At 51.6% G+C, this 27,198-nt stretch overlaps 1 protein-coding gene and 1 pseudogene across 6 annotated transcripts in view; both read left to right on the top strand.

The window, feature by feature from the left end:
* Positions 1-13,762, top strand: part of car (vacuolar protein sorting-associated protein 33A) — a 217,046-nt gene extending 203,284 nt beyond the window's left edge. For all 6 annotated transcript variants that reach the window (XM_055072631.2, XM_072287439.1, XM_050182950.3 and 3 more), the window contains one exon: positions 13,643-13,762. In XM_055072631.2, the coding sequence (XP_054928606.2) occupies positions 13,643-13,734 (92 nt within the window). In that variant the 3' untranslated portion in view covers positions 13,735-13,762. The remainder of the gene's footprint in view (positions 1-13,642) is intronic.
* Positions 13,763-21,727: 7,965 nt separating this feature from the next.
* Positions 21,728-26,427, top strand: LOC140216853 (uncharacterized; annotated as a pseudogene).
* The last annotated feature ends 771 nt before the right edge of the window (positions 26,428-27,198 follow it).

Below are 27,198 nucleotides of genomic sequence, written 5' to 3'. Positions count from 1 at the left end.
TTGTTACAGCGCAACACAAGACAAGGACAAAAGAAGATATAAAATGACGACACGGCACCGTGTCGTCACTTTATACCTTCTTTTGTCCTTGTCTTGTGTTGCGCTGTAACAAATCTTGAAAATCGACTAGACAAGTGGCGAGTAAAATGCGAACGATCTCGTCTTCGTCTGAGCTCATCATTTTGCAGAAGTAGACAGCGGACGGGAGCGCGCCGACCCACGACGAAGAAAATATAGAAAGTGCGCGTACAAACCCAAAGTGCCACGAGATGGTGGCACGTCCCTGAAATTGCTAAAGAAATTGCGAGATGCCCCGTCTTCCCGGCAGCGCGGATAGCCAGACAACGCGGCTCGTCTGAACAGGCGCAGGTGCTCGCCGCCTCGCCGCTTTGAAAATCCGCCTGTCCGCTTAGACGCTCCGTTTTCGGTGTGAATGTGCCTTTAGTGTAGCTGTTATCGTTTCGGGCTTTTCTTCCTGTTGTCTGGAAGTTAGATCCATTTCCTCCCAATCTGCGGTGTCTATATGATCTTCCTGGGTTGTCGCGGTGGGAATCAAATGGTATGTGTTCCGAACAAGTTTTCGCTGCGGAGTGTCGACGACCCAGGATCTTGGGTTGTTCTTCACTAGTCGGCCCACTGTGCCAGGTATTTTCACCCACACTGAGCTTCCTGTTTTCACCCACACTGAGCTTCCATTCGAGCTTCCTCGAATGCCGACGTTGTGCCTCTGGTTGTAACTTTGGGCTTGCTTCCACTTCTCTTCCTTATCTCTTCTGCGGAATGCCTCATGGTTTGGCATCTTAGGGGTTAGCTAGGATGACAGCGTAGGTAGAAGTCATCCTAAGCTGTCATCCCATTAAAAGCTGCACTGGAGTATATCGACAATGTCCAGCAGTTGTCCTGCACATGAGTAGTCCTAAACTTGGGTCTTCAGCTTTCTTGAGATGTATTTGGCAATTTTCACCATCCTTTCTGCTCCACCATTGCTCTTGAGATAATGCGAACTGCTTTTGACATGACTTATTTGGTACTCCTTTGTGAAGTTGTCAAACTTCATGGATGTGAATTGAGGTCCGTTGTCTGACTTAAATATCTCTGGTATTCCATGGCGGGCAAACAATGACTTCAACAGAGCTATCCCTGTATCCGTAGTGTGTCTCGTAGATGACACTTCTAGATATTGGGAATAAGTAATAATCTACAATGGACTAAATATTGCTTGCCTCTCAGTTCAAACAAGTCAGCAGCAACTTTCTGCCACGGATAATCTGGTAGCTCTGACTATCATGGGCTCTACTGTTGGAGTCCGTTCTTGAATGCAGGTGGGGCAGTTTGCAACTATCTTTTGAATTTGAGCACTTAGCCAGGGCCACCACACTGACATTTTTGCCCTTTCTATACTCTTTGACACCCCCTTGGTGTTCGGTGTGCAGTTGACAAAGCACTTTCTTCCAGAGAGTCTTTAGAATCACCAACTTGTTGTCTTTTACTAGCATATTGTCTTGCACTGTGAAACTGTACCTGCATTTGAAGTACGAGGCTATCTTAGGTGGAATTCTGTTCTTGCTTGGCCAGCTTTTAGTGCAACATTCCATTATTTGTCGGCACACTAGATCGTCCCTCTGAGAACTCTCTATTTGTTTTAGGTAGTTCCTTGATGCTAGTAGCATTCCTGTCACTACCTGAACATATGCCTCAACTTCATCTTCCATGCTCTCTGCAGGGTCTACTGGGGCTCTGGAGAGTGCATCTGCAGTCCACATCTCTTTCGCAGGAACATACTCGATGGAATAGTCAAAACGCATGAGTCTCAGCTTGAATATCTGAATTCTTGCTGGGATCTTGCCTAGGTATTGATCTCCTAGCAGTGGAATCAGAGGTCTATGGTCGGTTTGCACATGAAAATTTGTCCCTATAAGGAACTTTTTGAAGCGTTTACATGCCCATGTAACAGCGCATGCCTCTTTCTCGATTTGAGCATACCTGCACTCCGTTTCACTCAGTCCCTTCGATGCAAAAGCAACTGGTTTTACACAACAGTCCTTGTCCTTCTGCAATAAGACAGCACCGAGGGCGTAGGAAGAGGCATCTGCAGAGACTATCAGCTCTTGTTTTGGGTCATACACAGTGAGTACCGCTGCTTCTTGGATGTCTTTCTTCACCTGATCGAATGCCTGCTGTTGCACATCCCACCTCTACTGCATGTACTTTTTGAGGAGTTCTCTGAGGTGTCTCATCTTGTCGGACAGGTTTGGTATAAACTTTCCCACTTGGTTTGCCATGCCAGTAAACTGACGCACCTCTGTTACTGTGCATGGTATGGGAAAATCTACTGTTGGTTTCACTCTTCCTGGATCTGGTTGAATCCCGTAATGACCCAATAACTTCACTGATGTTTTTGCAAACTCTCATTTTTCATTCAGTGTTACTCCTGCGGCTTTCAGCCTTGATAAAACTTCCTCCAGCCACCTGTCATGCTCTGGAATTGCAGCTCCGGTGAACAAAATGCCATCCATGTGACACACCACTCCCAGCATGCCTCCTTTGGAAATGTTCAGGTGCTGACAATATCCTAAAAGGCACCCTTTGAAAATAATACCTTCCAATGGGGTTATGAATATTGTGAGCAATCGTGAACCTTTAGACAGTTTGACGTGGCAAAGTCAGGATTTTGCATTCAGTGAAGAACTTGGCTCCTGACAGTCTTCCAAATTTTCTTCCACTGAAGGAAGTATCAGTTTCTCCCTTTCGACGGCTTTGTTGAGGTTAGTCAGATTTACACAAATTCTGACATTACCATTCAGTTTGGGAACTACTACCAACGCTGAGCACCATGGAGTTGGCTTTTCCACTTTTCGGATAATGCCTTTCCCCTCCATGACCTTCAGCTGGGCTATGACCTTGCTAAGCAATGCCAAGGGTACTCTGTGGGAGTCACTGATGGATACTCGACTCGCCTCAGCATTGTGCTTGATCTGGTATTATTCTTGCATTTCTCCAAGAACAGCGAATAGTTCAGAAAACTTCGCTCTGCACTTTTCTCGTCAATCTTCAGTGACTGGCTGTAGAGGTTGCATAAGCTTCAAACTCAAACTTGCTCAACGTCCAAGGAAAGCCTAATCTAGGCCTTCCACTACATACAGCTCATCACGGAAGCCAGTTTCGCCACAACTAAGCACGGCGTTTGGCTTGCCTAGTACTTTTAGCAGCTGTCCCCCAGTGCCGTACAGTTTTGGTTGGAGTAAGAGTTTTCAAAGTAGTCACTATTCGCAGTGGCACTGCATTTACATCTGCTCCAGTGTCTATATTGAAGCTCATCTGTTCGCCAATGTAGATAATCTTTCTCCAATGCCTCTGCTATATTGTAGGGGTCCCAAAGTCCATATCTGTGTTGGGGTTGCCTCTTCTTTTACTTCTCCAAGTGTTTTAGTGCGGCACATTTTCCTTCAGTGCCCTTTTCTCCCACATGAATGGCATTTTGTCTTCGACACTGGGCAGCTGATTTTGTCATAGTGCTCCTGTCCTCCACATCTGCCACAGCCATGCTGCATTTTCCCCTGCTTTGGCGACCACTTTTGCTTGTTTGGCCTTGGAGGAGTTCCACTGCTCACTCGTCACACGACATCAACAGACACTTCTCCGGTTTCTTGTCTTACAATAGCTTGTTGCTTTTGGACTGCTTCTGTCTTTCAGGCTTTTTATACAGCCTTCTCCAACGTGAGGTCTGGATAGCTTTGCAGTGTTTCCAACAACTTTGCATCCTGCAAGCCCACAACTAGCCTGTCACGGACCATTTCATCTTTTAGTGCTCCGTATCCGCAGTGGGACAACAGTCTGTGCAAAGCAGTTACAAACGTTTCCATTGTCTCTCCATGTTCTTGTCGCCTCCGATTTTGCTCTTTCATATATTGACACGTGTACTTGTCTTTATCGGGCGACACGTTTTGCCGCCTAACAAATGTTATCGCACAGCGCGGGACGCGCCTGCATGTATCCGAAGTTTCTGGAAAGTTATCGATGCTTCTATCCGCTGTCTGTTGTCGCCGAACCTTGTGTTATCTGATTTCATCGCTTGACGCAAATGGCGTAGAACTTTGTAGAAGGCATACGGGTCCCAACAATTAGTCTGGAACATTCGATGACTGCTGTATAAAAGCCTACGTGCTTGACCCGCTGATCAGATTTTCGACGATCGCCGACCATGTTCGCCGCTATCGTTGTGCTATAAGTGTAGCCTGTTTTGTGGGCACAGGTTCGCCCAATAAAAGTTAGTTTTGTCGTTCACAGTATTGCTACTGTGTTATTCAACGTCACTACCACGTGACATCTGGTGGAGGTGCTTGTGTGTTCATGTACCGAACGCCCCCGCAAAGCCGCGATCCAAGCCCGAAGCCCGAGGACAAAACCGACATCGCCCAAGGCCAGCGTGCTAGCCGCAGACTGCAAGGACTGCCCCCAGAGCACGGACTTCTACCTGAAATGACAAAGAAAATCGTGGTCAAGACAACCCTAATGGCTGCCCCAGCGTCCCACGTTATCCTACAACAACCTCGGGACCCACCGACCTTCCATGGAGCAGCGACTGAAGACCCGGAATCCTGGCTGGAGACCTACGAACGAATCGCGACATTCAACAACTGGGACTCCGACGACAAGCTGCGGCATGTCTACTTGGTCTTAGAAGATGCCGCCAGAACGTGGTTTGAGAACAGGGAGTCGACCTTAACAACGTGGGACCTGTTCCGTAGCGGCTTCCTGCGCACCTTTACAAGTGTCGTGCGTAAGGAAAGGTCCGAAGCTATGCTGGACGCTCGAGTGCAGCTACCAAATGAGAACATTGCCATCTTTACGGAAGAAATGAGCCGTCTGTGCCGCCACGCTGATCCGGATATGGCCGAGGAAAAGAAAGTTCGCCTACTCATGCGTGGTGTGAAGGAAAAACTTTTCGGCGCAATGGTACGAAGCCCACCGACGACCGTAGCAGCTAGAGTTCCTTCGCGAGGCCACCGGCATTGAGAAGACACTCGAAATACGGAACTGGCAATTCATCCGCCGCATGAACTCTACAAATTATGCAGGAATTCAGTCCCTGGCCACCGACGATCTGCGCGAGACTATCAGAGCTGTTGCACGGGAAGAGCTGCAGAAGTTGTATTCGAGGTCGCACCCTCAAGGGGCCTCAATCGCCTCAGTCGTCAAAGATGAGGTTCAACGATCCCTTGGAGTTCCTGAGGTGCAACCAGAATCACCGCAGCCGGAAGCAATGACCTACGCAGCCGCCGTCGCCCGCCGTCAAGGCCCCCCTGCGCGACCGTGCCAGGGCCCTGCAACGCCGCAATTCCGTCGTCCGCCGCCGCCGCCGCCAGCGCGCCCACCCGTCGCCCAGCGCACCTACGCCAGGAAGACGGAGATTTGGCGAGCCCCCGACCACCGCCCACTCTGCTATCACTGCGGAGAAGCCGGCCATGTGTACCGCCGATGCCCATACCGCGACTTGGGACTGAGAGGGTTCGCCGTCAACGCGCCGCGTCCACAGCTTGGGGAGCGCCCACGTGACATCGCCGATTACCTAGCCGCCACTCAGTGGAACTCTCGACGACCATCCCATTCGCCGTCACCAGGCCGCTACCTGTCACCGCAGCGCCGACCATACACTGGTGCAGCCCGGGGCCGGTCAGCGAGCCCATATCCGGAAAACTAAAAGCAGCAACCGATGGAGGTGCGGCTGCTGTTCGTCGAACTGACGAAGATCCTCCGCCGCCGACGAAGACGACGAAGAAACGATCTCAACGACCTAATGACGACACACCGCCGTCCCGACGAAGCCAGGAAGCCAGGATTCCACCGACGAAAGACGACTTGACGACGCGACGTTCCAGCTTCAGTTCAACACGACGCAGTCACTCCAGCTTCCAGCTTCAGTTCAACACGGCCACGCAGTCACTGCCTTAGTCGACACAGGGGCCGATTACTCCGTAGTGGACACATCGCCGCCCAGTTGAAGAAGGTTAAAACTGCATGGGAGGGTCCCCAAATTCGCACCACTGGAGGACACCTCATTACGCCGACTGGAATCTGCACGGCAAGAATTACCGTTCATGACCGGACTTACCCTGCCACCTTCGCTATCCTCCAACAGTGTTCGCGAGACGTCATTCTCAGCATGGACTTCCTGAACCAACACGGCGCAATCATCAACCTGAAGTCGAAGTCCATAACGCTGTCGAAAGATCGAGCGATACCGCCGGAGAGCTCTAGTAGTCACCATGCCTTAAGCGTGCTCGAAAGTCAAGTCAGCATCCCGCCTCGCTCCAGCATTGTCATTTCCGTAGGCACCAAAACGCCTGCCGACGTAGAAGGCGTCATCGAGGGTGACCAACGTCTACTGCTAGACCGTGAAATTTGCGTCGCAAGTTGGATCGCTCGACTGCATGGAGGGAAAACTGAAGTGTTGCTGACAAACTTCAGCCAGGAGTTCAAGCACATCAACAAGGGCACGACAATCGCGTACATCGAGGAAATTCTGGAAACCAGTAATGCGTTTGTCCTCTCGGATTCCGCCGCATCTACCCCGACGACCATGGTTCCCGAACCAGACTACGACATTAATCCAAGTCTCCCCGTGATTAAGCAACAGCAGCTCAGAAGTCTGCTCCGACGATACAAAGGCTGCTTTTCGACGTTATCGAGGATTCGACAAACACCAGTCGCCAAGCATCGCATAATAACCGAGGAGTGCGCTCGACCACTCCGCCAGAGCCCTTACCGAGTTTCGCCGCGAGAACGTGAAGCTATAAGACAACAAGTCGACGAAATGCTGAGCGATGAGATCATCCAGCCGTCGAAAAGCCCGTGGGCATCCCCTGTTGTCTTGGTGAAGAAAAAGGACGGCACCTTACGTTTCTGCGTCGATTATCGTCGACTGAACAAAATCACAAAGAAGGATGTATACCCCCTACCACGGATAGACGACGCATTAGATCGGCTCTGCAACGCAAAATACTTCTCGTCAATGGATCTCAAGTCTGGCTACTGGCAAATAGAAGTCGACGAGAGAGATCGCGAAAAAACCGCCTTCATCACGCCAGACGGCCTCTACAAGCTCAAGGTCATGCCATTCGGACTCTGCTCAGCGCCTGCAACGTTCCAGTGCGTCATGGACACGGTGTTAGCAGGATTGAAGTGGCAGACCTGTCTTGTTTACTTGGAAGATGTCGTCGTCTTCGCCGCAAATTTCGACGATCACCTTAGGCGGCTTACGACAGTACTAGAGGCCATCAAGTCATCAGGGCTCACTCTGCAGCCAGAAAAGTGTCGCTTCGCTTACGATGAGCTTCTGTTCCTAGGCCACGTCATCAGCAAGTCTGGAGTCCGCCCCGACCCGCAGAAGACAGCTGCCATCGCAAAGTTCCCGCAGCCCACCGACAAGAAGGCAGTGCGTAGATTTCTTGGCATGTGTGCCTACTACAGGCGATTTGTTAAGGACTTTTCACGCATTGCTGAGCCGCTGACACAGCTAACTAAATGTGACGTCGAGTTCAAGTGGGAGACGCCGCAGGCCGACGCATTTCAAGAACTCAAACGACGCATGCAGTCGCTGCCCGTACTTGCGCACTTCGACGAGCACGCCGATACCGGAATCCACACTGACGCCAGTAGCCTAGGCCTCGGTGCCGTGCTAGTCCAGAGAAAAGATGGTCATGAACACGTGATAGCTTACGCTAGCCGGTCGTTGTCAAAAGCGGAAGGCAATTATTCTACAACCGAAATGGAATACCTCGCCATCGTTTGGGCTACAGCGAAATTTCGCCTGTACCTATATGGCAGGCCATTCAAAGTCGGCAGCAACCATCGCGCTTTGTGTTGGCTCGCGAATTTAAAGGATCCTTCAGGACGGCTGGCGAGATGGAGCCTAAGACTGCAAGAATATGATATCACTGTAACCTACAAGTCCGGACGAAAACACTCTGATGCCGATTGCCCATCACGCGCCCCCATTGACTCGCCGCCGCAAGATGACGAAGATGACGACGCCTTCCTTGGCATTTTAAGCGCAGAAGACTTTGCTGAACAGCAGCGAGCAGACCCGGAGTTCAAAAACCTCATCGAGTATTTGGAAGGGCAGACCGACGTTGTCCCTAGGCCATTTAAGCGAGGATTATCTTCGTTCTCGCTTCAAAACAACCTACTCGTAAAGAAGAACTTCTCACCAATGCGCGCCAACTACCTTCTTGTTGTCCCGTCAGGACTGCGTCCAGAAGTATTGCACGCCCTACATGACGATCTGACCGCTGGACACCTCGGATTTTCCCGGACACTATCGAGGATACAGGAAAGGTATTATTGGCCGCGCCTGACCGCCGATGTCGCCCGTTATGTCAGAACATGCCGAGACTGTCAGTGACGCAAGACACCACTGACAAGGCCAGCCGGATTACTACAGCCAATCGAGCCTCCTTGCCGACCATTCCAGCAGATCGGGATGGACTTGTTGGGACCCTTTCCGATGTCAACAACCGGAAATAAGTGGATCGTCGTGGCGACGGACTACCTCACCCGCTTCGCTGATACTAAAGCACTGCTGAAAGGTAGCGCCGCCGAAGTGGCAAAATTCTTTGTTGAAAACATCCTGCTGCGACATGGCGCCCCAGAAGTCCTCATCACCGACAGAGGAACTGCCTTTACAGCGGAGCTCACCCAGGCCATTCTGCAATACAGTCAGACAAGGCACAGGAGGACAACTGCCTACCACCCACAGACGAATGGTCTTACGGAGCGGCTGAATGAGACCCTCGCCGACATGCTAGCAATCTACGTCGACGTCGAACACAAGACCTGAGATGCCGTCCTGCCGTATGTAACATTCGCTTACAACACGGCGGCGCAAGAAACAACACAGATCACGCCGTTCAAGTTGGTTTATGGCAGGAACCCGACGACAGCGCTCGATGCCATGCTGCCGCACGTCACTGACGCAGAGAATCTTGACGTCGCTACCTATCTCCAGCGCGCCGAAGAAGCCCGACAGCTCGCCCGCCTACGGATCAAAAACCAGCAGCGTACCGACAGCCGACACTACAACCTCCGACGACGCTTCGTCGAGTACCAGCCCGGCGACCGTGTTTGGGTATGGACCCCGATACGCCGACGAGGACTGAGTGAGAAACTATTGCGACATTATTTGGGACCCTACAATGTCATCCGACGTATTGGCGCACTGGACTATGAGGTCATGCCAGACGGCATTTCGCATTCACAGCGGCGCCGCACACGACCTGAAGTGGTCCACGTGGTGCGTCTTAAACCGTTTTACGGACGCCAACGAACTTCCCTTATTTTGTTGTTTTCTTTGCTACGAGTGCTTATTTATTACTTTCGTTTGTTTGCAGCATCTGGTCGATGCTTTTTTTATGAGGGGGTTATTGACACGTGTACTTGTCTTTATCGGGCGACACGTTTTGCCGCCTAACAAATGTTATCGCACAGCGCGGGACGCGCCTGCATGTATCCGAAGTTTCTGGAAAGTTATCGATGCTTCTATCCGCTGTCTGTTGTCGCCGAACCTTGTGTTATCTGATTTCATCGCTTGACGCGAATGGCGTAGAACTTTGTAGAAGGCATGCGGGTCCCAATGATTAGTCTGGAACATTCGATGACTGCTGTATAAAAGCTGACGCGCTTGACCCGCTGATCAGATTTTCGACGATCGCCGACCGTGTTCACCGCTATCGTTGTGCTATAAGTGTAGCCTGTTTTGTGGGCATAGGTTCGCCCAATAAAAGTTAGTTTTGTCGTTCACAGTATTGCTGCTGTGTTATTCAACGTCACTACCACGTGACAATATGATATTTCTTTTACCAATGAAATGATTTTCTAGTATGTCAATCACTTTATCAAAGTCTTCCTGCTCTTCTTTGGTTAGCATCAACATCGCTAGAATATTCTTCGCATCTTCCCCGAGACAATAAATCGGAGTATCTACTTGATCAGCTCAATCTTTCTCTGTCAAAGGTGAGACTAACCACTCTTCTGGTTTTTGGAAGTTCATAGGAGCTGGTGGTGCGAACCCGGTGTTCAGTTGCGTCTGCCGGGGAGCATCTGTCGCCATTGTGATCTCTCCTTGACTGTTGTTGGTGTTGTCATTGCGTTCGTTGCATTGCTTAAGGGCAAATCCTTGTCTGTTTCTCGTGGACGCACTCTAGATACGTTGAATTACGCGTTCAACTGTCCTTGTAATATTGGCTACACAGATGTCACCGAGACCAATGCACATTTGGCTGGGCTCCTTCATGGCTGCCATGTAATCCTCCCTGCTACGTGCACTGGTGCTACTTGATGAAACGGTGAAACTTTCCTCAGCGTGGTCTCTCCTTCAACTGCGGTCACTCCGCTCACATCTGACACTTCCGACACCATGTCGTAACTAGGATTACTTTTGGGTTCGATCATCGATAAGCCAGAGATGCACGTCATCAAAACCCAAGGTGCGCTCCCCAGTGAAGCGCCCCCTCAACGTTCTTTGTTCAACTACCCAGACCATTTAAGCCCACAGTAGTAGCCACTGGGCGCCAGGTCTGGGCTGTAAGGCAAACGATCGATTTCCTCAAAGCCACAGTCCTTCACTGCAGCCCTTGCAATGCTCGCAGTGTTAACTTAGCATTGTTATGAAGCAGACAGATGCCATGATCGAAAATCCCCCGCCTCTTTTTATTTATTACATCATGCAGCTTGTGTAGAAGTGACACGTGATACTGTGTGTTCATGATGGTATTTCTTTCATTACAGGCAATCAAAAGAATCCCACAGCAATCTGAAAATATTGTTGCCATGATCGTTTTGGTCAACTGAGTCACATTGGCTTTTCTAGGTGGCACTTCTGATTTGCACCATTCTTTCTATTCTTCTTTGGAAAGAGGATCATAGTGAAGGACCATGGTTTCACCCCCGGTGACGATAGATTCCAGCACTTCTCTCTCATTCCCACGACAAAGCTCTAAAAACTTGAGAGAACAGGTCACACAATGCTCCTTCTGCACAGAAGAAAGGATTCGGGACACCCGTCTTGCACTGACCTTTGTCATATGAAGCTTCTAATGAATTATGCGAAACACGGTCGTTGCAGTGAGTCCCACCTGTGTTGCAATTTCTTTCACTTTCAGCCTCCTGTCAGTGACCACTTCCTCCTCAAGGAGAAAGACAATTCCTTTGGTCATCACTTCCACGGGCCGACCACTGCGAGGCTCATCCTGAATGCTCTCTCTTCCCGTGTGAAACTTTTGCCCACTCCTTCATGGTGGAATAAGAAGGGGAAGCTTCTGCGTACACTCCACCTAAGCGCTTAATCACGGCTTGGTATTCAATCTTTAGCATTATCACCAGTTAGCGTGCCTCGTGTTTATCAGGCAAGTGCGGCACTACTGAGGAAAATGCATGCCGAGTTGAAACTCCTACTCTGGCCTCCTAAGAGATGGCACTGTGTGTCTGAAGCAGTCATTTTGAAATCACTAAGTTTGAAATGTCAGGCCGGAAACTTATGGAATTACCCGCGTACATGGAAGGAGCATGGCAGAGAATAAAGTCGACACGAGAAACTCGTTTGGCCCTTTCCATCGTGTCCAAAGGGCTTGTGCGCAATGCCCTCTGGAGCTCCCTGGGCGTTCTCAGGTTACCCTCTTGACAGCTGTAATTATCCGTGACTCCCCACAAAAGCATTGCAGTAACTGTCGCGCTCACCCTTCTACAAACGTGCAAGTCCTGAGGAGAGGGTGGAGGGAGAAGAGACAGAGAATGGGTTGAACCGATGCAGTCTCGAAACGAGTGAATAACAGCTTTGCCACTCTTCACTCGCAGTTCCCATGCAAGGGAACTGCGAGAGGGAAAAGGCAATGTCAGAAGGCAGGGAAATGCTACTGCTATAGACACGACAGCAGTTGCAGGCAAACTGAAGGTATGGTATGGTACGTTTCTGCTAATTCTGAAGAATAAACACCATGCAAGTTTGTCAAGCAGACAACTGAGGCAGGGCGTGCATACGCAAAGCTACATTAAATCACCATAGGGTGTAGTTGGCACTACGGGAATGTTCGCACATCAAATGAATACTTCTGCACCCGCCACAGTAGCTTTGTGGCTATGGCATTACTGAACCTTGCGGGTTTAGTTCCAACCGTGGCAGTCGCTTATCGATGGGAGCGAAAAAGAGGAATGCTCGTGCACTTAGATTTAGGTGCACGTTAAAGAACACCAGGGTGTCACAATTAATCCGGAGTCCTCCACTATGTTGTGCCTCATAATCCTGTTGTGGTTTTGCCATGTGCAGTCCCATAATGCAGTTAAAGTTTAACACTTCTGCCACGATGTGATGTGCAATGTGAGGCAATGATTATGCTCAACCTTCTTAGAGGTTATGAACAATGGTGCACAGTGCCTCAAGCAAACACATCTGTATACTACTCAGACAAACAGCAGTAGTGCACGCAAGGTAATGTTTAACATCAACTCACCAGTCTCCTGTTCTACAAACATTGAAGAAATTAAACATTCGCCATCAACATCACCGCTAGTTATTGTCAGTCAGAGCAAACAAAACAGAAAGCTTTGCTTACATTGATTTACACACTGCATGGTATCTGCGTAATTTTTCTCTCTTGAGTCTGCGAGGGGCCTTTGCACAGGTACTGGCGGTAGGCAAGCGGCAAGAGCAGGCCGAGTTCTTTCTGTCAGGTCCCAATCGACCGTAATAATGTGCAGCCTGTCCTTACTGCGTGCTTGTTGCCAGTGTTCTCTTTTCATGGGTTTGCAGTCAGCTTCTCAGTCATCAAACCCACCACCCCTGCCAGTGTGCCACTGCGGCATGTTTACTGCTAGCGTTAATGTGCAGCCTACATAAGTTAGCTGCAGAATTTTATTTACGTGATCTCGGCGTTTCTCAGGTGGCATCATTATTAAATATTTCCAACACAGTGATGGGCATTGAGATTAAGTGTGCTTGCTCTAAATACATGTGCGAGAGCAAAAGATTCTAGTCTCTCTGAAAAATTGCAGGACAGCTTTTCGATTGTGGGACTGCACAGTAGCAAAGTTGGTAGTGTGCTTATTTTGCGAGTGCATTCCTTATGCGAGTATATACGGTATACAAACCAGATGAATATTTGTATATTTCAGATTTTTCTTACTCTTGCTACTTATACTAAAACAGCGAATTATTTCTTTCATTCGTGTTCCTTCGAGTGCTTCTGTGAACTTTCACATAATATTCTCAAAAATTGTCTGAGCACTTATTACAGCTATGCACCCATTTAAAACAACAGTGATCAGGCAATGATTTTGTGTATCGCAGTATACATTGGAACTACTACATCCTGAAAGAGAATGTTAAAACATGCAATCACCGAAAATGAACATGATTATACCAGTAACGAAATAGTTAATTACAATCAACTGTGATTCTGCTAGGTTGGCAAAGTCTGCTGCTTGTTATTCCTGTGCCGAATCAGCTTTGAATGTAGACATTTTTTAAATTTCAGTTATTTATCTGTATTGTGGTGTGCTGTTGGTGCTTTGTAGTGTGGTGCTATGTTAAGTGTTGAATTTGAGCTCTGCAAGTATATGCATGCTTTTACATTATCTGTGTGGTTTGCAGCACCTGTGGAGTACCTGGTGGCCACCACAAAGCTGATCAATGGCCGCACATTCCTCCAATCTCTGAATGAACCACTCAACTCACCCTTATGAAGAAATAAATGTTGTTCCTAACAACTAATATTTTACTCCTTGTGGTACAACACACGAAGCAGCATTTGCTGGTACACTAGCTATTGTGGACTGCTTAGCAGACAAGCGTAGGCATTTTGAGAAGAGACAGTGCAAGAATTCACAATCTTCAACAGCGATAAAAAAAAGCATTAAGAGATTCTTGCAATTTCGGTTACCTCAACTATAAAAAAATGTGCCAGCAAAACTTTTTATCAGATCTGCACTACAAAGAAGTTGGACTCGGCATTTGTGCATGTGCCGGGGATGCCTCACAAGTAAAAGAAATATCTTTCACAGATGTATTGGCAATACAAGCAACTCGTACATCAAGGACAGCCAAGCTGTATGCTGGAGTTCTCACACACTTTGGAAGTCTGTCTGGTCACTGTGCAAAACCTGCCCAAGGCTTTGCAAATGCTTCACTCTTATGATCGAGCTTCTGCATATCTATTTTTTATTCATTTACCCTATGGGCCCATACAGGCATTACATAGAGGTGGGATGGACTAAAAATCAGACTTGATAACAGAATAAACATTGGTAAGTGTCAAAAACAAATATATATATAGATATATATATTATATATATTGTTACGGGAAGGAAGAAGCGTGCGTCTATTTACATATGGCTTTTAATGGCTGGGCCAACAAGCGTAGAGCAGCGATCAAAACTACCCTCTTCCTCATCGTCTCTCAGGCCACCATCATAGTCATCTTCTTCACACATTACCCCCGTCGGAAGAAGCACCTTATTGGTGCGGCTCATCGGTCCGCGAAAGGTAAGGTTTGAGATGGCTGACGTGGATGATGTCAGAGAGAGGTGAAGGCACCGTGGCATCCAGCGGAGACACTTCATATGTGACTGGGGTCACCTGACGAAGGATGCGGTAAGGGCCATAGTATCGCCAGAGGAATTTCTCCGAAAGACCAACACGCCGAGTTGGAAAGCAAACTAGCACAAGAGCACCTGGTTCGTAATGCACGTCGTGATGGCGCTGGTCGTAACAGCACTTCTGGCGTGTCTGTGAAGCAGAAAGATGAATGCGGGCAATCTGGCGTGCTTGGGTCGCTGTGGCTATGACATCCCGAGTGTACTCTGTCAGCGAGTCGAGCGTGGTCGAGAGGAGTGTCTCGAAAGGCAAAGTTGGCTCACGGCCGAAGAGGAGATAGAAGCGGGAATAGCCAGCTGTGTCGTGGCGCGAGGAATTGTAGGCGAACGTGACAAATGGTAGAGCAGTGTCCCAGTCGCGATGATCGGAGGAAACATACATTGCTAGCATGTCAGTTAATGTGCGGTTCAGGAGTTCGGTAAGACCGTTAGTTTGAGGATGGTAAGCGGTAGTAAGTTTGTGTTTAGTAGCACATGATCGAAGTAGCTCGTCTATGACTTTGGAAAGAAAGTATCTGCCGCGATCGGTGAGAAGTTGACGAGGTGCACCGTCGTGCAAGATAACGTCGTGAAGCAAGAAATCAGCGACGTCTGTAGCACAGCTGGTCGGTAGGGCTCTAGTAATGGCATAGCGAGTTGTATAGTCCGTAGCGACGGCAATCCACCTATTTCCGTCATTCGTTATAGGGAATGGTCCGAGAAGATCAACGCCAACGCAAAAAAAGGGGTCGGCCGGTATATCCAAAGGCTGCAGCAGTCTGGCAGGAGGCACAGCTGGTCTTTTACGGCATTGACACGACTCACACGCGGCAACATAGCGCCGAACGGAGCGGTTGAGACGGGGCCAGAAAAACCGTCGCCGAATTCGGTCATAGGTCTGTGTGACGCCAAGGTGTCCAGCGGTGGGAACCTCGTGCAGTTGCTGCAGTACAATTTGTCGCAGATGAGACGGAATGACGGTTAGGAGCTCGGGCCCATCGGGGTGCATGTTGCGGTGATACAGGATGCCATTTTGTAGTACGAACATGTGAAGGGATGGGTCAGATGGATCAGAGAGCAGGCGTTCGATAATGGGGCGTAACGACTCATGGCGTCGTTGTTCAGCGCCAATGTCTTGAAAGGCAGAGAGCGAAAGAATGCAGATCGGTGCGACATCCACTAAGCCGTCCGGTACATCGACGGGATGACGAGACAGGCAGTCGGCGTCCTGATGTAGACGACCCGACTTGTAGACCACAGTGTATGTGTATTCCTGCAGCCTTAGAGCCCAGCGGCCGAGGCGTCCGGTGGGATCCTCGAGGGAAGAAAGCCAACAAAGGGCGTGGTGGTCGGTTGTAACTGTAAATGGCCGACCATATATGTAGGGTTGGAACTTGCCCACCGCCCAAATGAGGGCGAGACACTCGCGCTCAGTAATCGAGTAATTGAGCTCTGCGGGAGAGAGGAGGCGGCTGGCGTAGGCGATGACGCGGTCGTGCCCACATTGGGGCTGAGCTAAAACTGCGCCGATGCCGTAGCCACTAGCGTCAGTGCGGATTTCTGTCGGAGCGGAGGCGTCAAAATGGGCGAGAACAGGAGGTGTGGTGAGCAACGTGATGAGCTGCGAGAAAGCAGATGCTTGTTCAGAGCCCCAACAGAAAGGAACGTCTTTCTTCAGGAGGTCAGTCAGGGGACGGGCAACATGGGTGAAATTTTCCACAAACCTGTGGAAGTACGAGCAAAGGCCAATAAAGCTGCGAACATCTTTGGCACAAGTTGGTACGGGGAAATTCTGCACAGCATGAACTTTAGCGAGGTCGGGGCGAATGCCTGACGAATCGACGAGGTGTTCGAGCATGGTTATTTGGCGGTGACCGAAGTGGCACTTGGATGAGTTTAGCTGCAAGCCAGCGGTGCAAAAAACAGAAAGAACAGATGAAAGTCTTTCAAGATGAGTCACAAAAGCTGAAGAGAATACGATGACGTCAACCAAGTAGCCCAAACAGATGGACCATTTCAAACCACGCAAGAGCATGTCCATCATCCGTTCAAAGGTCGCCAGGGCATTGCACAAGCCAAAAGGCATTACCCGGAACTGATATAGGCCGTCTGGTGTGACGAATGCGGTCTTTTCACGGTCCATTTCATCCACGGCAATTTGCCAATATCCAGAGCGAAGGTCTATAGATGAAAAATAAGTGGCATCGTGGAGACAATCCAGAGCATTGTCAATGCGGGGAAGTGGATATACATCTTTCTTGGTGATCGTGTTTAGATGACGATAGTCAACGCAGAATCGCTAGCTGTTATCCTTCTTTTTGACGAGAACAACAGGGGACGCCCATGGCCTGGAAGAGTGTTCAATAATCCCTTTGGCAAGCATCTTGTCAACCTTCGCTCTGGATAACGTGTCGTTCAGAAGGCGACACCCGGTATGGGCATCGGCGAACAGGTGCTGCATCGCCGGTATTTATATGATGCTTCACGACCATAGTTTGACACAAAGGGCGATTGTTCTGGTCGAAAATGTCGGAGTAGGACTCAAGGAGGCCACGGAGCTCTGCGGCTTGTTGGGTTGAGAGGTCCGGTGCAATCATCTTTGTAAAGTCGTCGGTTGAGGCTGATGTAGAAGGCACAGAATGAGCATTGGTCGAAGACGGCGCAACAGATAGAGCGGAAATGTGGCACTCGTGCGTCGGTGACAATGTGGCAAGAGACATGCCTCGAGGAAGTACTTGTGGGCACTGTCCGAAATTCAGGATGGGAAGACATGTCTGATTGTCCGCAACAGAAACGATGGTGTGCGGAAAGGAGACATTGTGAGAAAGCAGGACTGAAGTCGTGGGAGTAAGGACGTAGTCTCCGTCAGGTAGAGGTGGGCAGGCTAAGACAGGGATGCAGGTTGCTGCAAGAGATGGCAGGCGTATAAAATCAGCGGAACAAAGCTGAGTTGGAGCTTGAGCAGGAAAGTCAACGGGAACAGGTAGGGGTAGGTCAAGTTGTACAACGCCAACGGAACAGTCAATCAGAGGAGAACGGGCGGCCAGAAAGTAGAGTCAGACGATCACATTGTGAGGGCAACGTTCGAGCACACTAAACGAAACGGACATGTGGCGACCGGCGACACTGACACGAGCAGTACACATTCCAAGCACAACCGGAGTTCCACCGTCGGCGACCTGGAGCAGTCGAGTCGGAGCAGGAGTCAGTACTTTCTTCAAGCGCGTTCGAAGCTCCGCACTCATGATGGAAATTTGGGCTCCAGTGTCGATGAGTGCTCTAACGGGCAAACCATCCACGTCCATGTCCAGAAGGTTCCGATTAGTAGGCAGGGTCAACAGAGTAATTTCAGGCCGGGGTTCTAGAGCAGCGTCACCTCCAGGAGCTGCCCCAGTTAGTTTCCCGTCGGAGAGCGGCGACGGTAAGCTGGGGATGGAGAGTGACGATGCTGGGGCGAACGGGAGCGGCGACTATGTGGTGATGGCGAGCGGCTGGTCACGCTGGCTCGAGCGTTGTCAGGAGCCTCTTCAACCTCGGTGGAGAGTGATGGCAGGCGAGGATTCAGTGGGGAGCGGCGGTAGGCGGGAAAGCCTGGTCGAGAGTGGGCTGACCAGGAACTTCGACAGTGGCGAGAGATGTGTCCCACACGTCCACAGTAAAAGCAGATGGGTCTATCGTCATGTGTGCGCCATTCGGCCGGGTTGCGATAGCCCAGATATGGACCATATTGGCTCCGGTGAACAGGGGCAGAGGCAGCAGACGAAGCAAAGTCAGGACGGCTAGCGGAACAGATGGACGGAAGACCCACATTGGCAAGCTCTTGGCGAATTACGGACTGAATGAGAGACACAAGCAGCCTGGAGCAAAGGAGATAGGAGAGTAGAGGGTTAAAGTGACGCCATGGGCAGCGGCTGAGCAGTCCGGCAGGAAGGGCCCATTGGGTCCGGTAGGAGTGGTGATCGGGTGAAAGGCCAGGGGGCGGTGATCCAGCAGGAGCCAGATGATTGGGGCAGGTCGAGTAGCCTGTAGTGGTTTGGATAGCCGTGAGGCTATCTGTCTTTGCAGAAAATCCTAGAGTCTCGCCGAGAGCCCCGACGAGTCAAGGTACTCGACGACACTTAGGAGGGCTGGTAGCTCGCTTCGACCAGGGAAGAGGATGTCTTCCTGCCGTGCAGAAGGAAGCCCCAGGCGTCGGAACTCCTGCAGGAGACGGTCACGCTGCTGTAGGTAAGCAGGGCAGGCCAGCAGGAGGTGCTCCAGGGTCTCGGGCTCCCCACAGGAGGCACAGGCTGGAGAGGCGATGAGGCCATGACGGTGGCGGCGAGCACCCGTCCAACAGCAGCCAATCCTCAGTCGCAGAAGGAGGGAGGTCTCCCTGCGTGCGAGGCCGCGCTGTGGAAGTGGTCGCGGAGGGCGGCCCAAGGACGTCCGCTTGTCCGGATGGCAGGCCAGCAGATGGCGCCGAAGCCTGTGGCTTGTGAAATCATTGGCTGACACAGCCAGGCTGGGCGGGACCACGCAGTGGTGGGCACGCTTTGCCAGTGCATCTGCTTCCTCGTTGCCCGGTATTCCTACGTGGGCTGGAAGCCAGTGCAGGGACACTGAGGAGCCCGCCTCCTGGAGCGCCATCAGCCTTGTCGAGAGCAGGGCAACCCCGAGGCTGGCCCTTTCTGGCCTCTGCAGGCTGAGAAGTGCCGCCTTGGAGTCGCAGTAGATGGTCACTGGGGTCACCGGCAGCTCCTCTGCGAGTAAGTCCACAGCCAGGTGAAGGCCTGCTACCTCTGCCGCTGTTGACGTCGCATGGTCGGGGAGGCGACACTGCTTGCTCTTCCGCAAAGCGGGCACCACGCAGGCCGCAGTCGACGAGCCTGTGTCTGGCATCACCGAGCCGTCAACGTAGATCTGTAGGTTTCCTCCGTGGTCCTCATGCAGGAGGGAGGCAGCCGTCTGTTGAAGGGCACAAGTCGGGGAGCGCCGTTTGGAAACGCCGGGCAGCTCTGTGGTGATGGGTATGGGTGGTCTCTGGGGAGGAGGCAGCTGTGCGTTGTTCGCTGGAGGCCTCCCGATCACCTCCTCGTACAGCCCACAGAGTCTGCCCATCTGTTAATGGGGCCGCGAGCACAGTCGGGAGAGCAGGGCACTGCCATCTGGTCCATGGTGGAGGCGGTCAACATGGCGTAGCCCCTGCTGCAGGAGGAGGAGTGACAGGGGCCATGCTCCCGCCTCGGCCAAGGTTGCACCGACTTGGGAGCTGCGGGGAGCGCCCAGGCAGAGCCTAATCGCGGCCCGATGCTGCAGCTCCAGCTTCTTGAGACGGGCAGGTGGTAGTGCCACGAGTGGGAAGGCGTACCGCAGGCGTGAGGTAGCTGCTGCATCGTACAGCCGCAGTGCCCACCCAGTGGTACAGCCCTGTCCTCGGGCAAGAAGCTGGGAGACTGCCTTGCGGACCCGGAGGGCCTGCACATGCAGGATCTTGACAGCAGGCAGCCAGGACAGCCGGTGATCAATGCGCAGCCCCAGGTACGTCACTGCAGTGCTCCAGGGTAGCTGGACGCCTTCCAGGTGCAGCCGGGGTGCTGTGCGGCGGGCGGCTGCTCTTGGGTGGAGCAGCATGGCCTCCTTCTTCCTTGCCGAGATGGCAAGGCCAATGCTGCTCAGGTAAGCAGCGGCGGTGTCGAGAGCTCTTTGCAGGGCCGAGTGTGCGCTGCGGTGGTTGTGTGGTGGGCTTCGCACCCACAGGGCGATGTCGTCCGCGTAGATGGAGGCGCTCACCGGATAGTCGGGGTCGATCGGCAGGGCAGCAGGAAGCCGGGCCAGGGCCAGGTTGAACAGGAAGGGGCTCACCACTGACCCTTGTGGGACGCCCGCTGCCACCGGCCGAGGGGAGCTCCTCGATCGGCCCACTCGTACCCTGAGGGTGCGTTCCTCCAGGAACGACGAGATGAACCGCCGCTGATTCCCGTTGATGCCAAGTAGGTCCAGGGCCTGCTGAACGACTGGGTGGGGCAGGCCATCGAAGGCCCCCTTGATATCGATAAGCACCAGGAGCACGGCGTCACCGCAGGCCTTGGCCTCTTCCAGCGTGGAGACCACATCCGCGATGGAGTCCGCGGTGCACCGGCGCCGCCGGAACCCCGTCTGCTCGTCGGCCAGGAAGCCACGGGCACGGGCCACCCAGTCCAGTCGGACCAAAGCAATGGCCTCCATCACCTTGCAGGCGGCGGAAGTGAGGGAGACCGGCCGGTAGGAGCTCACGTTTCCAGCCGGCTTTCCGGCCTTCAGGATGGGGGCCACGATGGCTGTGCGCCATGACTCCGGCACCTGCCCTGACCGCCAGATGTCATTGTCGCAGTCGAGCAGGCGCTGCTGCTCGCTGGCGGCCAGGTTGCGGAGCATTTGGGTTGTCACTCCGTCGGCTCCTGGTGCGCTGCGGCGCTTCCCCCTCTTCAGGGCCACTTGGAGTTCGTGCAGCGTCAGTGGGTCCTGGCAGATAGCAGTAACCTGGCTCGATGTCCACCCCGGGTGATGGTTGTGCAGGCAGCTAGGCAGGCTGAAGGAAGGCTGTCCTACCGGCAGGATGGCTGCAGTGCGTGGTACAGCCGGCGCGAACTGATCGGCGAGGAGTTCCGCAACGGCCTCTTCGCTGACGCCCAGCGTGATGGCAGCGGCGAGGACAGGTTGTAGGATTGTTCTCCTGCCGGTGAGAGATTTGAGCAGTCTCCAAGCCAGGGGTCCCCTGGACCTGTCCTCGATGGCAGAGCAGAGGCTCCTCCAGCTCTGGCTCCTTCTGCGCCGGGCCTGGCGTCTGCAGCGGGCATCCGCGCGTCTGTACTCGGACCAATGCTCTGCCTTGCCCGTCCGGATTGCTCTGCGCTCCATACGGCGCCTGGAGGCGCGGAGGTTGAGCAGGTGGAGGTCCGGAGCGGGGGTATCTGGTTGGGCAGAGCACTGAACGGTGGCAGCCTGAGCACAGTCCGCGATGGCGTTGAGGAAGTCACGGCCATCGTCCAAATTGCTGCAGTGCTTCCGGAACAGGGACCAGTCTGTGACGTGGTATGTTCTTGATCTAGGCCTTCTCCCAGACCCGGGGCTGATCACGATAGAGAAGTGGTCAGACCCCCATGTGTCCGGAGTTGTGGCCCAGGAGTAGGAGCACTGCTCGGTGGTGAGGGAGAGGTCGATGGCCGTGCGAGCTCCGCGGCGGATAGGCTCCCCGGTGTTCATGATCAGCAGGCCAGCTCGGCTGATGGCGTCTGTGAGGTCCTTGCTGTAGTGTCTATTAACAGCATTTAGCCAAATGTGAGTACTCGGTTGGCAACCTGGAATAAAGTATGAGAGCTTGAGCAATGAGTGCGTATCACCGTGTCACTCCAATCTAAATCAATCATACCGCATCCCGGTCTACGCGAACACTAAAATGGTGTCAGAAGTGTTACTTGGTCCCATGTGAGTGCCAAACCAAGTCATTCCGTCGTATCATCCCTCAGCAGCAAGCGGCAACCGACAATCGCAGCCATGGCATACGCGCTCCCTCCCTTCCCAAGTTTCGACCTTCGCGCCACAGACGCCAACAATACTGGTCACGAATGGACCAAGTGGATAGAAAGGTTCGAGAACTTTCTTTTAGCGTGTGATATCACGGCAGATGCACGCAAGAAAGCGCTCCTCCTCCACTACGTCGGCGAGGAAGTCTACGACATATTTCGCTCCCTCCCCGACTGCCCTACACAAGCTACAACAGCTACAAGCACGACCCAGACCACGCAGAGCCCATCGACGCCAGAATACGATGCCGCACGAGCGAAACTGAGTGCATACTTCGCCCCGCGAGTGAACTCGACATTTGCGATCTACAAATTTCGCCAAGCCCAGCAAAACGTTGGTGAGCCACTGGACGCCTTCTACGCGCGCCTCCGGCAGCTCTCTCGCCACTGTAACTTCGAGAACGTCGACGCTTAAGTCCAGAACCAAATAATCCTCGCCACAACGTCGTCTCGCCTTCGCAAATACGCAATGCTTCATTCCCTCACTTTACCAGACTTAAACAAGGAAGAATGCTCGAGGATGTCGAACGGGACGTATCCGAAATCGAAAAGAACGTCGATAACAATGCGGCGGTGCTCGCAGTGCGCAAGGAAGGACAGCACCATGGCCAACACCAAAGAAACAGCCGACAGATGCCACGACAAACCTATGCACCGCAACGACCTCGTGTCTCATCAGCAGATTGTCGCAACTGCGGTGGCAAGTGGCCTCACCAAGGCGGACGATCAAGTTGTGCTGAATGGGGCAAGACATGCAGGGCATGTAACAAGGTTGGTCACTTTGCACGATTCTGTCGTTCAACGAGACAAATGGTACAAGCAGTGGACTGTGACAATGGTCCAAACATGAATCAGACAGTCTGCAGTAAGAAGAGTTCTAGTGCCAAAGAATGTGCTGCCACCCGTGACACCAGTTCAAGCAGTGACGAGTATGTTTTCGTTGCCATGACCTCACCTCAGACAGGCCCATCTCCAAAAGTTATTGTCACTGTCAACAATGTGCCGGTCACTTTCATAATCGACACAGGTGCAACAGTGTCAATTGTTGGCGAAAATGACTTTGAGAGCTATCGGCTAAAGGTGAAACTTCAGGAAACATCCGTCAGAGTGTTCCCATACAAAGCAACATCTCCGCTTGAACTTCTAGGCAAAGTCTCCGTCACAATGAGATACAAAGATAACTGCATTGAAGAAGACATCTTTGTCATTCGAGGAAACTGTGCACCACTCTTAAGCTTCACAGCAGCATCCAACCTGGGGCTTGTCCAGATCACATACCAAGTTAATGAGCATCAAGGTGACAAGTCAATCGTGGAAGCATTCCCCAAGTTGTTTAGTGGAGTTGGAAAACTCAAAAACCACCACATTCATCTATTTGTGGACAACACTGTCCCACCGGTTGCACAACCACACAGGCGTATACTGTTTGCCTTACGTGACGCCACAGAGAAAGAACTTGAACGCCTCCTGTCAGAAGACATCATTGAGCCAGCCATAGGACCTACACCGTGGGTGTCCCCTGTGGTTATTGTGCCTAAACCGCATCAGCCTGATGAAATTCGAATCTGCATTGTCATGCGTGTTGTGAACACTGCCATTCAACGGGAACGACATTTGTGCCCAACAGTGGATGACATCATTGTTGCCTTAAATGGAGCAACAATGTTCTCCAATCTTGACTTAAAGAATGGATATCATCAGTTGGAACTTGACCCTTCCTCAAGGCAACTCACCACGTTCTCAACACATGTTGGCTTGTTTCGCTACAAACAACTGAACTTCGGCATCAGCAGTGCAGCTGAAATTTTTCAGAACACCATACGCTAAGTGCTCAATGGCATCCCCAACGTCCTGAATGTTAGTGATGATATTGTTTTTGGGCAAACAAAACAGGAGCACGACTTGTCCTTGGAAGCCGTTCTGCAGCGACTCCAAGAAGCTGGATTGACACTGAATGAAAAGAAGTGTCACTTTCATCAACGTGAACTGAACTTCTTTGGACTTCATTTTTCAGCTGATGGCATTCGTCCTGATCCTAAGAAGATAGCAGCCTTCCTACAGATTAAAACACCGGAATCACCACAAGAAGTGAAGAGCCTGCTAGGAATGATAAACTATTCAGGCAGATTTCTGAAAAATCTTGCTGACCTCACACAGCCTTTACGTGAACTGACACTGAAGGATGTTGTCTGGCAGTGGACAAAACGACAGCAAAATGCTCTTGAGAGCCTAAAGCAAGCCATGTCCGTTGCCTCCACCCTTGGTTACTTTGACCCATCCAAACCGACAGAATTGGTGGTAGATGCAAGTCCACATGGACTGGGTGCTATCATTACACAGCGTGACAGTGAAAACATTGCAGTGATAGCTTATGCTAGTAGAGCGCTTGCACCAGTTGAAAGTCGCTACTCCCTAATTGAACGTGAGATGCTCGCAGCTGTATGGGCCATGGAGCACTTCCGTCTTTACCTTTGTGGAGTCAACTTCCTTTTGCTGACTGATCACAAGCCTTTAGTGAGCATACTGGGAAACCCAAGATCATCACCATCTGCCCGCATTGAGCGCCTTGCTCTACGCATTCAACAGTACAAGTTTGTTGTACAACACACTGCAGGAAGTAGTAACCCTTCCGATTACCTTTCCAGGCATCCAGTTCCTGAAACGAAAATGTGTGCCCGCATCGACAAAGTACCTAATGAGTATGTCAACTTTATCCAGCGCCACAACATCCCAAAGGCCTTCTCGGTTCAAGAAGTCGCTGATGCAACGAAAGCAGACCAGCAGCTACAGTCACTTATCAGTGCTATCCAGCACCCCACACTCGCCAGCTGGGTCTCAGCTGAACTGAAGCCATTTGCATCCATAAAAACAGAACTAACAACAACGCCCGAGGGCATCGTCCTTCGAGGAACACGCCTAGTTCTTCCCGCTACTCTGCAGAAACAAGCAGTGCTGCTTGCTTACAAGGGCCATCAAGGGATTGTGAAAACAAAACAAATGTTAAGAGAAAAAGTGTGGTTCCCAGGCATGGATAAGCTCGTGCACACATTGATTAAAAGCTGCCTACCATGTCAAGCAGCTGTTCCCCAAGCAAAGCAAGAACCACTTGCCGTGACGGAACTACGCAGTGGTCCCTGGGAAGAAGTATCAGTCGACTTTAGTGGTCCCTTCCCAGATGGAAAGTACGCTATGGTGGTGTTAGATGACTTCTCAGGATACCCAGTGGTACAAGTCATACACTCCACAAGTGCGAACCATGTGCTTCCCTCCTTACGACAAGTGTTTTGCCAGTTTGGAATCCCTGCACAGGTAAAAAGTGACAATGGGCCACCATTCCAAGGCAAAGAGTTTGCTGCATTCGCAAAAGAATTAGGATTTCGGCATCATCGGATCACACCTTTGTGGCCTCAAGGTAATGGCGAAGCTGAGCGGTTCATGAGAACATTGAAAAAGCATGTTCACACTAGTCAGCTTGAGAACATAGATTGGAAAGTAGAGCTCGACACTTTCCTGATGTCATACAGGTCTTCAAGACACTTAACTACAGGAAGATCACCGTATGAACTGCTGTTTGGCAGACCAATGAGAAATCTTCTGCCTTGCTATGTTGAAGCTGCTTCGGAAACGGAAGACATAACAAAGTTCAAAACAACTGTGCTCGAGAAAAGGGCATACAACAAACATGCTGATGCACGAAGGCATGCTCAACCACACCGCTTCTGTGTCGGTCAGCGAGTTTTGTGCAAGCAAGACAGACACGACAAGTTCACTTCGTACTATGATCCAGACCCTTATACCATTGTCAGCATTCATGGATCACAAATCAAGGCATCGAGAGGAAATAGAGTAATAACACGCAACTCAAGTTTTTTCAAAGATGCCTCTGGCCTTAAACAAGCACCAGCCAAAACATCATTTGACTGTGATGACATCATATATCCTCTACCCACCTCAGTGCCGAATCCTGCACCACCTGCATTGCACCAGAGTTCTCCAAGAGAGCGCTACCCAAAGAGAAACAGAAAGCCTCCACGCCATCTTTCTGATTTTGCAACCTGACATTGTGACTGTTTGTTCGTAGGAGACATTCACAACTTTTCAACAGTGAACTGTTTTCCGTTTATGGTTTCCCTAATCACATTGTGTCCGCATTCATTTCATTTTCCCCAAGGAGGGTAATGTAGTGTCTATTAACAGCATTTAGCCAAATGTGAGTACTCGGTTGGCAACCTGGAATAAAGCATGGGAGCTTGAGCAATGAGTGCGTATCACCGTGTCACTCCAATCTAAATCAATCAGACCGCATCCCGGTCTACGCAAACACTAAACTTGCCTCGGCGGGTGCAGCTGCGGCTACCCCAATCCGTGTGGTGTGCGTTGAAGTCACCGCACAGGACTGCATGCCCACCGAGGCGAACAGCCAGCTGGACGAAGCTGGAGGGATCCCACGGCTTTCCGGGACGAATGTAGATGCTTGCCACAGCCGTGTCCTGACTGCCAAGGCGTACGGTGACGGCACATGACTCCAGGGGGCCACCCGCGATGTCAGTAACGGGTTGAACAGCATGCGCCAGGGTGCTGCGGACGTAGATAGCGGTGCGTGGCTTCCCTGTCTTGTGGGCTCCATCTAGGCAGGGTGCCGCAGTGCAACTGCGTGTGGCACAGGTGGTGGCGCCCGAGTAGCCCGTGTAGCTGGGGAGCCGTAGGTTCTCGGCCACGGCGTATACCTCCTGCAGTGCGAGAACGTCGAAGTCGCACTGCAAGAGGTACACAGCTCGCCGTGCCGTCGCCGCAGCGAGTTTACATTCCACTGGAGCACTGTCGGGCGGCTGCGGCGGGACCTCGATGGGATGCTAGCCATGCTGGTGTTGGGTGGATGGCACGCCTCCCGCCTGGAGGCAGAGGGCTCGGAGTGGGCTATCAGCAGGCAGCATCTCTCCGATGGCCTTCAGCGTCAGCTGCAGGCTCGCGATCAGCTGGTCGCGGGGGTCTGGATAGGCCTGCGGTGGTGGTTGTGCGGTCCGTGGTTGTG

The sequence above is a fragment of the Dermacentor andersoni genome, chromosome 3 (genome assembly GCF_023375885.2).
Source record: "Dermacentor andersoni chromosome 3, qqDerAnde1_hic_scaffold, whole genome shotgun sequence".
In the NCBI taxonomy this organism is placed as follows: Eukaryota; Metazoa; Arthropoda; class Arachnida; order Ixodida; family Ixodidae; genus Dermacentor; species Dermacentor andersoni.
Note: the sequence above shows the minus strand (reverse complement) of the source record. Positions and strands in the feature narration are given on the sequence as shown.